The sequence below is a fragment of the Macaca thibetana genome, chromosome 1, assembly GCF_024542745.1.
Source record: "Macaca thibetana thibetana isolate TM-01 chromosome 1, ASM2454274v1, whole genome shotgun sequence".
Classification (NCBI taxonomy): Eukaryota; Metazoa; Chordata; class Mammalia; order Primates; family Cercopithecidae; genus Macaca; species Macaca thibetana.
In genome coordinates, this window is record NC_065578.1 from 197,378,975 (window position 1) to 197,393,947 (window position 14,973).

The 14,973-nt window shown below is 43.6% G+C and overlaps 2 protein-coding genes across 10 annotated transcripts in view; one reads left to right on the top strand and one right to left on the bottom strand.

Annotated features, from left to right (window-relative positions):
• Positions 1-936, top strand: part of ALDH9A1 (aldehyde dehydrogenase 9 family member A1) — a 40,987-nt gene extending 40,051 nt beyond the window's left edge. Inside the window, exon 11 of the mRNA XM_050768561.1 lies at positions 4-936. Coding sequence (XP_050624518.1) covers positions 4-98 — 95 coding nt within the window. The 3' untranslated portion in view covers positions 99-936. The remainder of the gene's footprint in view (positions 1-3) is intronic.
• A 6,688-nt stretch (positions 937-7,624) lies between these two features.
• Positions 7,625-14,973, bottom strand: part of MGST3 (microsomal glutathione S-transferase 3) — a 1,219,025-nt gene continuing 1,211,676 nt past the window's right edge. For all 9 annotated transcript variants that reach the window (XM_050768885.1, XM_050768875.1, XM_050768848.1 and 6 more), the window contains 5 exons: positions 13,310-13,433; positions 12,189-12,262; positions 11,243-11,300; positions 8,909-8,981; positions 7,625-7,879 (listed from right to left, as the gene is read on the bottom strand). In XM_050768885.1, the coding sequence (XP_050624842.1) occupies positions 7,743-7,879; positions 8,909-8,981; positions 11,243-11,300; positions 12,189-12,262; positions 13,310-13,426 (459 nt within the window). In that variant the 5' untranslated portion in view covers positions 13,427-13,433 and the 3' untranslated portion in view covers positions 7,625-7,742. The remainder of the gene's footprint in view (positions 7,880-8,908; positions 8,982-11,242; positions 11,301-12,188; positions 12,263-13,309; positions 13,434-14,973) is intronic.

Here is a 14,973-nt window from a genome sequence, read left to right on the forward strand (position 1 = left end):
CAGGATTTGGCAGAGAGAACGGCCGTGTGACAATTGAATATTATTCACAACTGAAGACTGTGTGTGTGGAGATGGGTGATGTGGAATCTGCTTTTTGAAAACCTGCAGTGAAACCTACTGACATGGCCAGGCTATGGAATGATGCGAATTGGCCCTGTTTACAGAGGCAGTACAACTGAATGTTATTTTTAAATTCAGAATTTTGGCATTCAGGATAAGAGAATGGTTCATGTTACTCTTTCTCCATCAGCTTCGTCACTGAAAATGTGCATTAAGTGCCTTGTAGATACTAATCAAGAAAGTTGGCATTCTCCTCAAAGTATATTTTTGTGAAATCTTTTAAGAGCCAGTAACATACTTCTAGAGAGCAGGAAACGGGACTGGGATAATACATCTTCCACACATTTGGCCCACTGACAATGTTAATTCTCTGGCGTATTTCAAAGAACTTGTTCCTGGCTGATCCAAGTGCAGTGGTATTTACAACTAATTGATCACAACCAGTTTCTAGATTTCTTTGTTCCTTCTCCATTCCCACTGCTTCACTTGACTAGTCTTGAAAAAAACAACAACAACAACAACAACAAAAAAACACCTTGTTCCTTTGTAGGTTCCTGGTAGAATCAATAGAGATTATTTCAGCTCATTGACTTTCTTTTAAGCTGTATCCCCTTGTCATTTCATTGAGAAAGCTGATAACCAGGATAGGGAGGGGATTAGATAATAGACGGGGTCAAATTCTGTGTGAATGTTAACTTGCCTAGTAAGCACTTTGTCTCTGTTCACTACTGCAATAGAGGAAACCTATCTCCCTATCTTGGGTCCTTGAACTACAGCCTGCTGTCTTACACCAGCAGAGCTACCCTTTAAATGTACAAATTATTTGTACGCTAATGTAATATGGTGAAATTAAAATAAATCACACTGCTAATTCTTTTGCTTTCGTGTTTTGAAACTAAACATATCTTGAGGTTATAGGAGGACAGAGGATAGGGCTGATGTTAAAAGCACAAGGCAGGGGGATTTGATCTTTGCAGTAAGAACAAAAGGACAGGTTTGGTTGCAGTGATGAACTTTTTATGGTCCAGGTAAGCATTCAGGCTCCATGTGCATTCTCACCTGGATAAGCAGTGCCTGTCCCTGAAGAGTTGTCAGATCACTGTGGCTTTTCAGACTATTGCAGTCATGCCTCACTCTGCCCCCTTCTCTTCCTTTCAGGAGAAGAGTTTATAAATCATAGCTAATTTAGTAGTCAGAGATAAGGGATGCTTGTTGTCACTGGGCCTGGATCTAGTTATGTATTATGATGAGCAAGTACTGTAGTTTTAGAGCATAAGAACAACCAAATCAGCCTTTCTTGGTGTTTCTTTGCACAGAGGATACATATGTGATACTGGACAAAGCCAATAGCGTTATCTTACCCTGTGTCCGAGGGGATCCTGTGCACCTTAAGCAGTAGGAGCTGCCTGGAAGAAGATAAGTTTCTGATAGTCCCTCTAAAGCAAGCTTTTCCAGTCTGCAGCCCACGGTCCATATGCAGCCCAGGACAGCTTTGAATGCAGCCAAACACAAATTTGTAAACTTTCTTAAAACATGAGATTTTTTTTTTGCGATTTTTTTTTTTTTTCTTTTAGCTCATCGACTATCGTTAGTGTATTTTATGTGTGGCCCAAGACAATTTTTCTTCCAGTGTGGCCCAGGGAAGCCAAATGATTAGACACCTCTGCAAGAGAAAACAGCAGGGGAAAGGGAAGCAATATTTAAGTACTCACTGTGTTCCTACTGCTACACTCCTCATTTATTACTCACACTAAGCCTAAGAAAGGGATTATCCGTGATTTTCAAATGAAGAAACAGATTTGGAGACATCTTGGTCCCAGGCAAGTGTGATATTTTATGCCTCTATATAAAATTATGTATCTTTTCATCCATGGTTCCTGGCTCATAACTCCCTTGGTATAGTTTTTTGTTATAATGTTGGGGCACTTCAGGCCTCAGAAAACAGAATGTCCCTCTCTGACCTTCTGTCCTCCTTTTCACCTGCCCAAGGCAGGGCTCCAATCTTCCACCACTTTTCTGATTACGGGTCCTAACACTCCCATTTCAGAAGGGGTCCTGCCTGCTGTCCTGCAGGAAAAAATGCCACACAGAGAAGCCAGGAATCTGAAGACAGGCCTTGCTGGGTTTCCCCACTCAGCCTCCTTTGTATTATATCATACCCCTTTATCCAGTCACATTTCTACATGGTGTCCGTGTTTCAGTCATGCCTCTCTAATGAAGTGTAAGAGGCCCAAGAGGACAGGCTTCAGGGAGCTTCTGGAGAGCTGAACATGTGGGGGCTTACAGGAAGGTGAATAAGAACACGTGCATGTGCCAGGAAAGTGGTGCACCCCAACTCCACGGGAACAGAGGCTCCTGTGCTTGGGAGCCTTCCAGACCTGGCTGTATGTATCCCTTCATTTAGTTGTTTATTTGTGTCCTTTAAAATACATTTTTTTTTCCCAGAAACAGGGTCTCACTCCATCACCCGGGGTCTCACTCTGTCACGTCACCGAATGAAAGTACAGTGGTGTGATCATAGCTCACTGCAGCCTCGACCTTCCTGGGTTCAAGTGAACCTCCCACCTCTCAGCCTCCCCAGTAGCTGGGACTAAAGGTGTGTGCCACCAGGCCTAGCTAATTTTTCTATTTTCTGTAGAGAAAGGGTTTCACCATGTTGCCCAGGCTGGTCTTGAACACCTGGGCTCAAGTGATTGTCCAACCTCGGCCTCCCAAAGCGCTGGGATTATGGGCATGAGCCACTGCACCTGGCCTAGGATATTCTTTGTAATAAACTAGTAAATGCATTTCTGAGTTCTGTGAGCCACTGTAGCAAATTAATCGAACCTCAACTTGAAGCCAGTCAGTCGAGTTCCAGAAGCTTGGACTTGCAGCTGGTTGGAGTCAGGGGCAGTCTTGGACTGAGCCCTCAACCTGTGGGATCTGATGCTATCTCCAGGTAGATAGTGAGAATTGAATTGGAGGATGCCCAGCTGGTGTCACTGCAGAACTGATTTGCCTGCTTGGTGTGTGAACAGAAAACTCCAACATTTGGTCACAGAAGTCTTCTGTGTTGATTGTTGTATGAGAGCAGAGGAAAAACCGTTTGTCTTCCACATCAGCAAGTCTGGAAGTTGGCAACTTCAAGCCAGGTGTGAGTCTCCAATTCCTGTGCTTTCTGCTACCCTCTCTGTTTCCTAGAACTGAACCCAGTATATGTTTCCTATGCTTGCTATAACAAATTACCGCCAACTTAGCAGCTTAAAAAAACACAAATTTATTATCTTGCAGTTCTGGAAGTCAGAAATCCCAAAATGGTTTCACGTGGCCAAAACCAAGAAGTTGTCAGGGCCACACTCCTTGAAGAGGCCATAGGAGAGAATCCTTTTCCAGCTTCTAGAGCGGCACTCCTTGCATTCCTTGGCTCGTATCCCCCTCCTCTTAGATGCCAGCAGCTTAGCATCTTCAGAATCTCTCCCTGCCCTTGCTGCCTTCTTCCCTGTGTAGTCAAACTTCCCTTTGCCTCCCTCTTAGAAGAACACTTAAAGGACATTTAGGGCCCACGCCTATAATCGCAACAGTTTGGGAGGCCAAGGTGGGAGAATTGTTTGAGGGTAGGAGTTTGAGACCAGCCTGGGCAACATAGTAAGACCCCATCTCTACAAATAAATTTTTTAAAAAGGAGTGTGGCAGCCCAAATGTGTAGTCACAACTACGTGGGAGGCTGAGGCAGGAGGAACACTTGAGCCCAGGAGTTTGAGTTGCAGTGAGCTAGGATCATGCCCGACTGCACTCAGCTTGGGCAACAGGGTGAGACCCTGTCTCCAAAAACAGAAATGAAGACTCTCATTTCCCTCTTCAGACCTATGAATCGGAATCTGCATTTTAACAAGATCCTCGGGTGACTCATAAGCACGAGTCTGCCAAGTACTGCTTTTAGAGCAATGGTTCTCCACTTTCACTGCACATTAGAATTGCCCAGTGAGAGCTCTGAAAATACCAAGAATCTCATTTAATTGATCTGGGCATCTGGATTTTTTTTTTTTTTTTTTTTTTTTTTTTTTTTTTGAGATGAAGTTTCACTCCTTTCGCTCTTGTTGCCCAGGCTGGAGTGCAACGGCACGATCGCGGCTCACTGCAACCTCCGCCTCCTGGATTCAAGCCTGGATTCAAGCAATTTTCCTGTCTCAGCCTCCTGATAGCTGGGATTACAGGCATGCGCCACCACACCTGGCTAATTTTGTATTTTTAGTAGAGACGGGGTTTTTCTAAGTTGGTCAGGCTGGTCTCAAACTCCCAACCTCAGGTGATCCACCTGCCTCGGCCTCCCAAAGTGCTGAGATTACAGGCATGAGCCACCACGCCTGGCCTGGATTCTTAAAAGGCACCCAGATGAGCTTAACAGGTAGCCAAGGTTGAAAAGTGCTGCTTTAAGAGCTGTACTATCCAAGTATAGTAGCCTTAGCCATATGCATCTACTTAAATCTAAAAATTCAACTCATCAGTTGCTCTAGCCACACTGAGCTCAGCCACACATGGGTAGGGGTTACACTTTATTGGACAGTGCCGACAGAATATTTCCATCATGTCAGAAGGCTCTGTTGGATAGTGCTGTTTAAGAGGAAAGGAACTGAGAGACTACTCAGTTTTTTATTAAGTTAGGAGAGCATCTTTGGAGGCGAGTGTTACTAGGGATGAAACAGAAAACTGGGCAAACTCTGTGGGTCCTTAGAACATAAAGATAACCTGGTTGCTGACTTTTGCTGAACGAGCTACACCAGCAGGTGGCTCTCGTGCTTCCTACCACAATTTGCGTGGCTACAAGACCCCTGGTAGGCACTGTGCATGCATTACCGTTTGATCCTCACGAACTTTATATAAGTATTTTCATTATCTCCAACTTACAGCTGTGTAAGCTGAGGCTTAGGGAGGCTAATAAGCTTGCCCAAGGGCACACAGGCACCTGAAGGTGGGAATACTTAAGGTTCACTATGGCTCAATTAGGCATTTATAGGCTGGCATGGCTGTCTGATTTTCATCTAGCAAAACTCAGCATGTGTTTCCCTTATACACATAAATGGACTGTTTGGAATGTACACTGCCAATAGATTAGTAGTTAATGGTAGAAATACTTATGCCAAGTTTTTCCCCACAAGACAAGGGACTAGCTTGTAAGAGTTATTCTCTAAGCAGTCTTTACCAACTGAATTCTGCCAAGCCCTAGGGTTTCCTGGAAGTGCAGTGAGTGGGGAAGTAGGGCACTGAAAGGCAGAGCTCTCAGTTCTGCACTTCAACCACAGCGCCCTTTATGTACTGAGCTTCCTTACAAAACTCCATCCGAGTCCAGTGTGCAACAGCAAAATGACAAACTGGGATCACATTACAGATGCTCCTCGACTTATGATGGGGCTACATCCTGAGAAACCCAACACACGTTGCAAATATTGTAAGTTGAAATTGCATTTAATACACCTAACCTACTGAACATCGTAGCTTAGTCTAGTGACCTTAAACATGCTCTGAACTCTTACATTAGCCAACAGTTGAGCAAAATCATCTGACACAAAGCCTCTTTTATAATGAAGTGTTGAATATCTCATATAACTTATTGGATACTGAAAGTCAAAAACAGAATGTATTGGTACTCAAAGTATGATTTCTACTGAATGAGTGTTGCTTTTTTTTTTTTTTTTTTTTTTTTTTTTTTGAGACAGTCTTGCTCTGTCACTCATGCTGGAGTGCAGTGGTGTGATCTCGGCTCACTGCACATTCTGCCTCCTGGGTTCAAGTGATTCTCCTGTCTCAGCCTCCCAAGTTGCTGAGATAACAGGCACGCACCATCACACCTGGCTAATTTTTGTATCTTTAGTAGAGATGGGGTTTCATCATTTTGGCCAGGCTGGTCTCGAACTCCTGACCTCAGGTGATCTGCCCACCTTGGCCTCCCAAAGAGTTGGAATTACAGGCATGAGCCATCATGCCCAGCCTGAGTCTTGCTTTTGCACCATCATAATATTAAAAAATTGTTAAGTCGAACTGTCAGAAGTTGGGGACCATCTGTAGTTTGAAAATTATACCCTGTTAAGACTTTTAAAGGTAAAAAGCCAGCTTCATCTCCAGATCTTCCCTGCCCTGCTTCACTGATGCCTGCTGTTCTTTGTGCAGTGAGAAAGGAAACCTTGGCAAGTTCTCTGACCTCTCTAAATGTGTTTCTTACGAAGCAAAAACCAAAACCCTGTCTTATTGTAAATACTCAATTACATCATTTTTTCAAGCCAGGACCAAAAATCCCTACCATTCATCATCACCATCATTTCATAAAGAACATTTTAATGTAAAAAATACAAGTAAAAGCTTTACGAAAAACAGTCCTCATTTTCCTTATTTTACTCCACTGGTGAAACTTTCTCATGAACTAACACTGGAGTGTGTGCTGGTCTGGTCCAGCCTCCTCATCAAATGCCCCAAGGGCTCCAGGTGGCCATTTGGCCAAGGCTGACCATCTTCAATGACTGGCCATGGCATTCCATCCTTAAATGCTTCATCTTTGGAGCTTATGCAATAGACTGGTACAATGGAAAATGCATGGATTTTAGAGTCAGGACTGGGTTCAAATACCGTCTCTCATCCTCAAAGGCTATTGAGCATTTGAAAAAGCGCTAGTGCAACTGAAGAACTGCTCTTTTATTTACATTTTATCAATTTAAATTTAGGTGGCCACATGTGGCCAATTGGGCAGCGCAGGTCTAGACACTATATTTCCTTTTAAGGTAGTTTATGGCCACATCAGTGTTTTGGAGTAACTATCTTATACTGCCAACTTGGCAGTGTTCTCTAAACCAGCTGAAATCTTCTAAGTCTTCCTCATTTGTACCTAGGCAGTCAGATCTTTATTTCTAAATGTAGAAAGTTACATTCATCTCTGTTAAGTTTCATCTTAGTCTACTGCTTTAGTTTTTAAGCAACAGAAACAATCTTTAATAGAAACTTAATTTGTATTTATTTGAGACAGGGTCTTGCTCTGTCACCCATGCTGGAGTGTAGCAGTGTGATCATAACTCACTATAGCCTTGACATCCTGGGCTCAAGTGATCCTCCCACCTTAGCCTCCCAAGTAGCTGGGACTACAGACATGTGCCATCATGCCTGCCTAACTCTTTTTTTTTTTTTTTTTTTTTTTTGTAGAGCTGAGGTTTTGCCATGTTGCCCAGGCTGATCTTGAACTTTTGGGCTCAAGCGTTCCTTTGGCCTCCGCCTCCTTTCAAAGTGCTGGGATTGCAGAAGTGAGCCACTGTCACAGCTGAGATTTTTTTAAAAAGATCTTTACTGTTATCCTAAGTATCTGTAGCAAGTGATAACAGCATATCCTGAGAGCTAAAATATTTTTCTTTAATTTTTCACCACTGTGGCATGACTATACATACATCACTACAATCAGACTTTTTCTCAACCTCACATACTACAGAAACATGTGCTGGAAGGATGAGGAGAGGGTGCACTGCTTGTGGCTCCTCTCTCATCTAGTAGAACTAGCTACTGATTTCAGATACAGACTCAAACGGAAATGAGTGGTAAGAGTCAGGAGTTTTAGGTATGAGGCTGACGCCAGGTAAGTTTTTATTATATTTAGAAAAAAAAAATGTAACTGGAAATAAAGGTAAGTCATTTAAAATGAATAAGAGTTTTTAAACCCCTAAAATTCTTTAATGGCAGCATTTGGATCCACTGCCCAAGCCACTTTTAACCCAACCAAGATGCTGGAAAGCAGAGCACACGGTTGTGCCCACCAAGCCCAGGAGGGCGATGGACCCCAGGGCTCCTCGACTACGTTTGCTGGGTTCTGAAAAAGAAGAAAGAACAAGTTACCAGGAGTGCTCCAGAATTACGACGCTTTCAACATTCTCAAGTCATTCTGTCATGGCATCTGAGGTTGTACATTAGACAAACTGGCCTTAGGAGGTTAACTAACTCTTTAGCCTGAAGCTGTTGGCAAGTCAGATACCACATGCCAAGTAATGTGCCACAGTAGTATTGCCTGGATCTTAGAAAATTATGGGATAATAATTACAGCAACTTTGCTCCAGGACCTTTGGAAGGAGTTGCCTCTGTTTCAAAGAAATACAGCCAAAAATGGCTTTTCCTCCTCCTTACTCAGATATAGCAGGTATAGTAATGATGAGGCTCTGGAGTTGAACTGCATGGATTTGATTCCTAGTTTACTAGTTTATGCTTAGTAGCTCTGTGACCTACAGCTTTAATCATGCTGAGTCCCAGTTTCCTAATTTGTAAAATGCAGTATCTATATTACAGAATTGTTGTAAGGTTAAATAACATATGCAAAGTTCTTATAGTGGTTGGCACATAGAAAATGCTCAATAAAAGTAAGTTTTGTTACAATTGAAAGATTAATAAAAAGAAAAAAAAAAAAAAAAAGAAAACAGACCTTTTACCTAAATATCAAGTGACTTCCCCTTTTCTCGAATTCTCAAGAAGAAAAATACAGTAGCATAAGATTTTATTTTATTTTTTTGAGACAGGATCTTGCTCTGTCTCCCAGGCTGGAGTATAGTAGTGTAATCATGGCTCACAGCAGCCTGAAACTTCTGGGCTGAAGCAATCATTCCATCTCAGTCTCCCAAATAGCTGGGACTACAGGTGTGCAACACCAGATCCGGCTAATTTTTGTATTTTTTGTAGAGACAGGGTTTCACCACATTGCAGAGGCTGGTACCCAACTCCTGAGCTCAAACAATCTGCCTGCCTTGGCCTCCCAAAGTGCTGGGATTACAGGTGTAAGCCACTGTGCCTGGCCAGCATAGGATTTAAAATTTAAAATTTGTTTCCTTGGCAAATGTCAATATATACTAACCTCCTGTGTAATAGCCATAAGCATAAAGAACTCGTCCAACAATCCAGGCCAAGCCCAGGCCGGAAGCTATACGCTAAGAAAAAAGGGCTACATTAGTATTTGCATGAAACAAACAAGCAAACCTTTATTAACATCTAGGGTTGATTACACAATACGTTAGCAAAAAGTTAGTAATTTCATGGTTTGACTAACCACTCCCCACCCAAACTAGGTAGAATTAACTTAGTTTCAGTCAGGAAAATAAAATATCTGTGATTCTTCTATGACTGGCTTGGCTTGTGGACCTCAGAGATGAGTACTGGCCTTCTCCTAGACAGGTGGGATGGAAGGAATCCCCCCACTTGCCCTGGGCATCTTGGGGAACTTGTGCTAGAGCAAGAGAAGGACATGTGGGCCAGGCGGTCTCAGGGCAAGCCAGAAAAGGGAACTGCCCCAAAGTCAGGACTAGGGGAAATGCCGTTTTCTCAAATGGGCCTCTGAGCATGAGACTGACTGAAGACTCAGCTGCTGTTCTATGTAAAGTCAGTCACTGGCAGGGATGGGTACAGCTGGTTCTGCAGGCTACACTAGGGGTGTAGCTCCACTAGAAAGAGGGGGAGAGCTTCTTGTATTGTGAACCCCAGAATACATGGTCTTTGAGAGAAAAGTCTTCCTGTTTCCAATGCCCTTGAGCAAAGAGAATAAAAACTTAGAAGAAAAATCCATCCCTTTGGCTGCCATGCTGGGGTGACTTCTTTGGTTAAGAAAAGCAAGGAGAGAACACAGAAGAGAGCGTGTGAGAAGGCCGCCTTCCCCAGTGTCTTTCCCACTCAGCAGTGCTACTACTGGTAGGGAAAAGGTTACTGCATCCGGGTCTTTGTTTGTTTGAGTTGACTTTGGGTAACGTTAAATATCAACAGGAGGGTGAAACAAATGAAAACAAACGCCAGTCCCTCAAGTCACGATGTAGCAGCTCTAGCCTCTGCCGGGCCCTTCTTTACTATAATGTTGCCTAATGACTGGCAACCTAGGAACAATTGTTAGGTGCTTGTCCCCAGACTAGCTCTTATTTTTCAGAACGACCCACAAGGAATGGGGTCCAGGGATGTGAGCTAGGAATGGGGATGGAGTGGGGACACCAAATGAGGCCTAATCTAGAGACCTGGGCTATTCAGATCAGCTAGTCTAGTCACTTGCTAGGAATGGGGGTCTTGAGAGGCACCAGAAAGATACCCTTTCCTAAGACACAAGAGCAGTAGATGTTTCTTTGAAAAAAAATGCAGGCCTTCAAGGTCATGAGCAGTAGATGTGCCACTCTGGGAGCTTTTTAACAAAAGTACCAGGCATTCAGGTATGGACCAGATGGTTAGGAAAGGCTTAGCACCACAAGTCTGAAGGGCCACCACTCTGGTCAGGACTCAATTTCAGGAGATAATCTGGCCTCGGAAAAGGGAACACTTCTGTCCAAGACAAGACCCAAATGACAATTAATTAGAGGCAGATAAACGTGCTTTATTTGGATATGTTTAAGTGCAGACTACATCTCCAGCCCACAGGGCCATCTATACCGCAGAGGCCTGCAAGGCCCTGGTGATCTGCCTCCTCACCCCTCTGCCCTCTGTTGCTGACCCTCTCCTGGCTCCACTGGCTTCTCACTGCTCACCAAACAAACCAGACAGGTGCCTGCCTCGGGCCTTGCTTGTCTTCTGGCTGGAGGTTGGGAGACACGTGCAGCACCTGCTCCCTCACCTCCTTTTACACTTGCTTAACTATCATCTCAGCAAAGCCCCCCTCCCTGACCACCCTATTCAAAATTATCCCACCCCACACCCCCTTTCCACCTTTGCTACTTTGTTTTCTTCTCTGCACTCACCACCTCCTAACACATGATGTCATTTACTTAGGTTTTGCTTTTTGTCTGCGACCACCCCATTCCCTACAACAAAAAGGCAAGCTCTACGAAACCAGGGGTCTTTGTCTCCTTTGATCACTGCTTTACCCCAGGTGGTGAGTGACAGTTTGCTGTGTGAATGAATTAATATAACAAATGAACTCTTACAGACATGAAACTTAGAACCAGACAGACCTGGGTTCAAATTCTAATCCTTCTACTCTGTAGCTCTTTGACCTCGTGAAGTTTAAATAGTATCTGAGAGGCTTTACCTTATCTGTAAAATATGAGGAAAATCCCACCTACTTTAAAGAACTCTGTAAGAAATAATTGAATAAAATCCTTTTAAATATATGGTGCCTAGACACTGAAGATATTCATTGCATGTTTATTTCCTCCTTCTGTCCCCGATAATAGCTCAGTGAACTACATCCAAACAGATGGACACCTCCTGGAAAACTTACCGGGTGGTAAACACCTCCAACAGCTAGAAAAAATAAGAACGGAGGATACACTTCCAACCTGGAATTGACAGAAAGAAACTTTTAAAAAGTGCCCTTTTTAAGTATGCCTGTGTAGAATTGTGAATCTTTTTTTTTGTTTGTTTAGAAAAGACGGAGTCTCTCTGTCGCCCAGGCTGGAGTGCAGTGGCGCAATCTTGGCTCACTGCAACCTCTGCCTCCCGGGTTCAAGTGATTCTCGTGCCTCAGCTTCCTGAGTAGCCGGGATTACAAGTGCCTGCCACCACGCCTGGCTAAGTTTTGTAGAGATGGGGTTTTGCCATGCTGGCCAAGCTGGTCTCCAACTCCTGACCTCAAGTGATCCACCCACCTCAGCCTCCCAAAGTGCTGGGATTACAGATGTGAGCCCACCTCACCCGGCCAGCACTATGAATCTTTATATCTTCCTTGCCAAGTTAGAAGCTTGGGGTAAAAATAAACATTGACTGCAGGGAGAAGACCTGGTCACTAACATCCACCCTCCTTTGCTCTGGATGGGATTAGAGGTCACTTGGAACATGCTGAGTAAAAGGACCTCACATCTAACCAATGGAAGTGGAAGGTCCTGGTGAGTCACAGTGGGTTTCCTTACAGGACTCAAAACCTCTTTACTCCCCTGGGAGAGTCAACATCAGTTTAGATGGGTCATGCTGCAAAACTGTAGCAGGTAATGCAACCATGAAGACACTTTTTGAAAAGAATATCCAGAAATCCCACCATTCCAACCACTCTTCAGTTTGCTTAATAGTCAATGTGTTCACATACATAATTTTTGAAGACTTTTAATGAGGTGCCCATGATTATCACCGTCACTATGACTCAGCAGATACAGCGCACTAAGGGCTGAGGTGTTAGACGGAAAACACCCGCTCTGCAGATGTGTTTGGTGCCCAGCAGGGCCGACACTCACGTGTTCTGGTGGGCTCGCTGAATGCAGTTGAAGAGGTGCCCATTTTCAGGGTCCGTGCTGTACATGGTAGGATACTGTCACAACAAAGCACATACTGATTAGATGGTCAAGAGTAGCATTCAGTGTTGAAAGTTAAAATCAACCTTAAAAATAATATATTCCAAAGTATCTTCTTTCACACCCTTGATAGATGACCATTCGATTTCTGCTTCAATATTTACAGTGACAAGGGTCTCAATTCTCAGACGCAGACTCAATGTTTCTATTAAATATCCAGGAATAAGAATGTATGTCTGCGCTGTAGCTGCACAAGGGAAAGAGGCAGCTTTGTGCCAAACTCTGCTTTTCATTGACGTTAAGCATCAACGGTGGATTTCAGATGCATTTACAAAGATACCGTAGGGAAATAGAGCCCTCCTAAGAGTCATCAAATACCACATCCTTTTAAGATTTCCCTTAATAGAAGAACAGAAATTGAGTGTGTGAGAATCTTAATGGAAGTGTCCATTGGAAAAAAAAAAAAAAAAAGTAAATATAAAAACGTAAAAGAAGCTCTAGTAAGGGAGTTTAATTATTAAGTTGCTAAACAGAAACAGACATTTAAAATTGCTCACCAGGGACAACCTTAGTAATTATCCCTTGTACATCACCTAAAACTAAAGGAAGTATTTAATAGACCACCTTCCTATGTCTAAGTCCAGGCTAATCTCAACACCACATACCTCTTTTCTACTTGGAAAACAGGAAAATCATCTTACAACATCATTTTTAAAGTGGCACACCATGAAACAATGTTGCTATTTAGCCCACTGTAGAAAATACAGTGACTCTTCCTAGCAAATAGCTCCAGCCCAAAGTGTACTATTGGAATCCCAGCATACCTGGTCTTTCGACAGAAGAGACAAAGTCAAACAAGATGGGAACTACTCCCTAGCAGGGCCCCATATTTCTTGCCTCTTTCCCACCACGAAGAAGCAGAATCGCTCATAGATCCAGTCCTGAAACTGCCACTTTTCACAACTAACTCCTTGCCTCTCCCTCCATGGCTGAAAACAAGTTCTTGGCTAAGCCTGTGGCCCCCAGACAAACCTACAAGGGTACCAGCTTGTGTTCCCACTTACCTCCACTTTGTACTTCTTGCGGGCCTTGGAAACATTGATGGCTAGGTGGGCCACCATTATAAAGCTGGCAGCACCAGTTAGAAGCACAAAACCATATTCCTTAGAGAGGACAGCCATCTTGCGTCTGTGGAAGAAAGAACATGTTGGGACAGCCCCCAGCACTGTGGCTATTTCATGGTGTGAAGCCTTAGGGAGCAGGATGCTTTATTAATGGGAAATGCATAAATAGAGACCAAAAAAAAGGTGTGAGTCAATCTGATGTTTCTAAGAAGTCATCAGAGACAGTACTATATAAAATAATTTAAAAATTACTCAACTATGCAGTCTATACACAGAAAAGTATACAATCATGTATCTTTTTTTCTCTTTTGTGCCTGGGAGATTCTGATCAACATTATGAGATTTATCTACATCACTGCAGTAGTCATTGCTGTAGAAAAATATAGCCAACAAAAATCACATGATTGAAGAAATATTTAACATGGTAAAATGCTAAAGTGTACATTACATTGGGAGGGGGAGGGAGGGAGTGAGGGGAGCAGAGCTTGGTGGGGAAGAGGGATGGAGAAGGAAAGAGAGGGAGGGGAGAGAGAGAGAGGGAAGGGGAAAAGTGGAGGGGGGGAGAGAGAGAGAAAAAGAAAGCAAGAAACCAAGCATCCAAAATAGTATATGCATAAGTGATTCCAAGGTTTTTGCCTTCAGGCATGGGGGACACTGTGAGGGCAGGACCCCCAAGGCCTCCCTTCGACCCTGGGGCATGTGCAGGTGCAGCAGCAGACATCTCACACAGGTAGGGGAAGGCCCAGGCTGAGTACTTTGAAAGCAGAGCATGGCTCCTGAGCCTATGAGGCTTTGGATAGCTCCTAAGAACTCAGATTGCCCAACAAATCATCACTTCAAAACTAGCCCCATGTAGAGTTCTGATGGCTGCGACTGATTTTGAAATGCATTTTAAAAGGATGATGCAAATCCATACAGCAAAGTATCAGTTGTAGATTCTAGGTGTTAGCTATACGGACAGTCAATGTCCGATTCTTTCAACTTTTCTGTATGTTTGAAATGTTTCATGGTAAAATGTTTGGAGAAAAAGCTAATCCCAGCTCATTTCCCATTGTTCAGCGTTTTTAGCTAAGTTATTGTCCTGCCCCTGGAGGAAAGGAGAGAAAGAAAGAAAGGGACTGGGCAGCAAGAACAGAACTTGGCAGGTGGGAGTGAAAACAATCCCATGGTAAATTGGTGCTGCCCCTCCAACCGCTCTGAGCTCTGACCACCAGATGGAAGAAGGGCCAGAGCATGACGGGGCCCAAAGGAGCGGGGAGCATGTTTCAAGGGATCGCTCGTGGGCTGCCTATGGTGGGCAAGGCCTCCACGAGCCCGCAGCTCCGGTGTGTGTTCTGCCTTCAGCTCTACAATTTCCATCCCTGGTAACTGCCTGGCTTCAATCCCTGCTTTTAACTTAGGAGGGTTACCCTGCTCTGGAATGTATCTAATCGTCCTAGCAAACCAACCAACAAGATGGTAAATCCTTATTTTCAAAAGAGGTTAAGTAATGTTTCCAAGGTATAAAACAGACAGTGACAGACCTGGGACCCCCATTCAGATTCATTTGGTTCCAATATTCCCTTTCAGTATCACTTGAAAATTTAGAGCCAAACTGACACTGT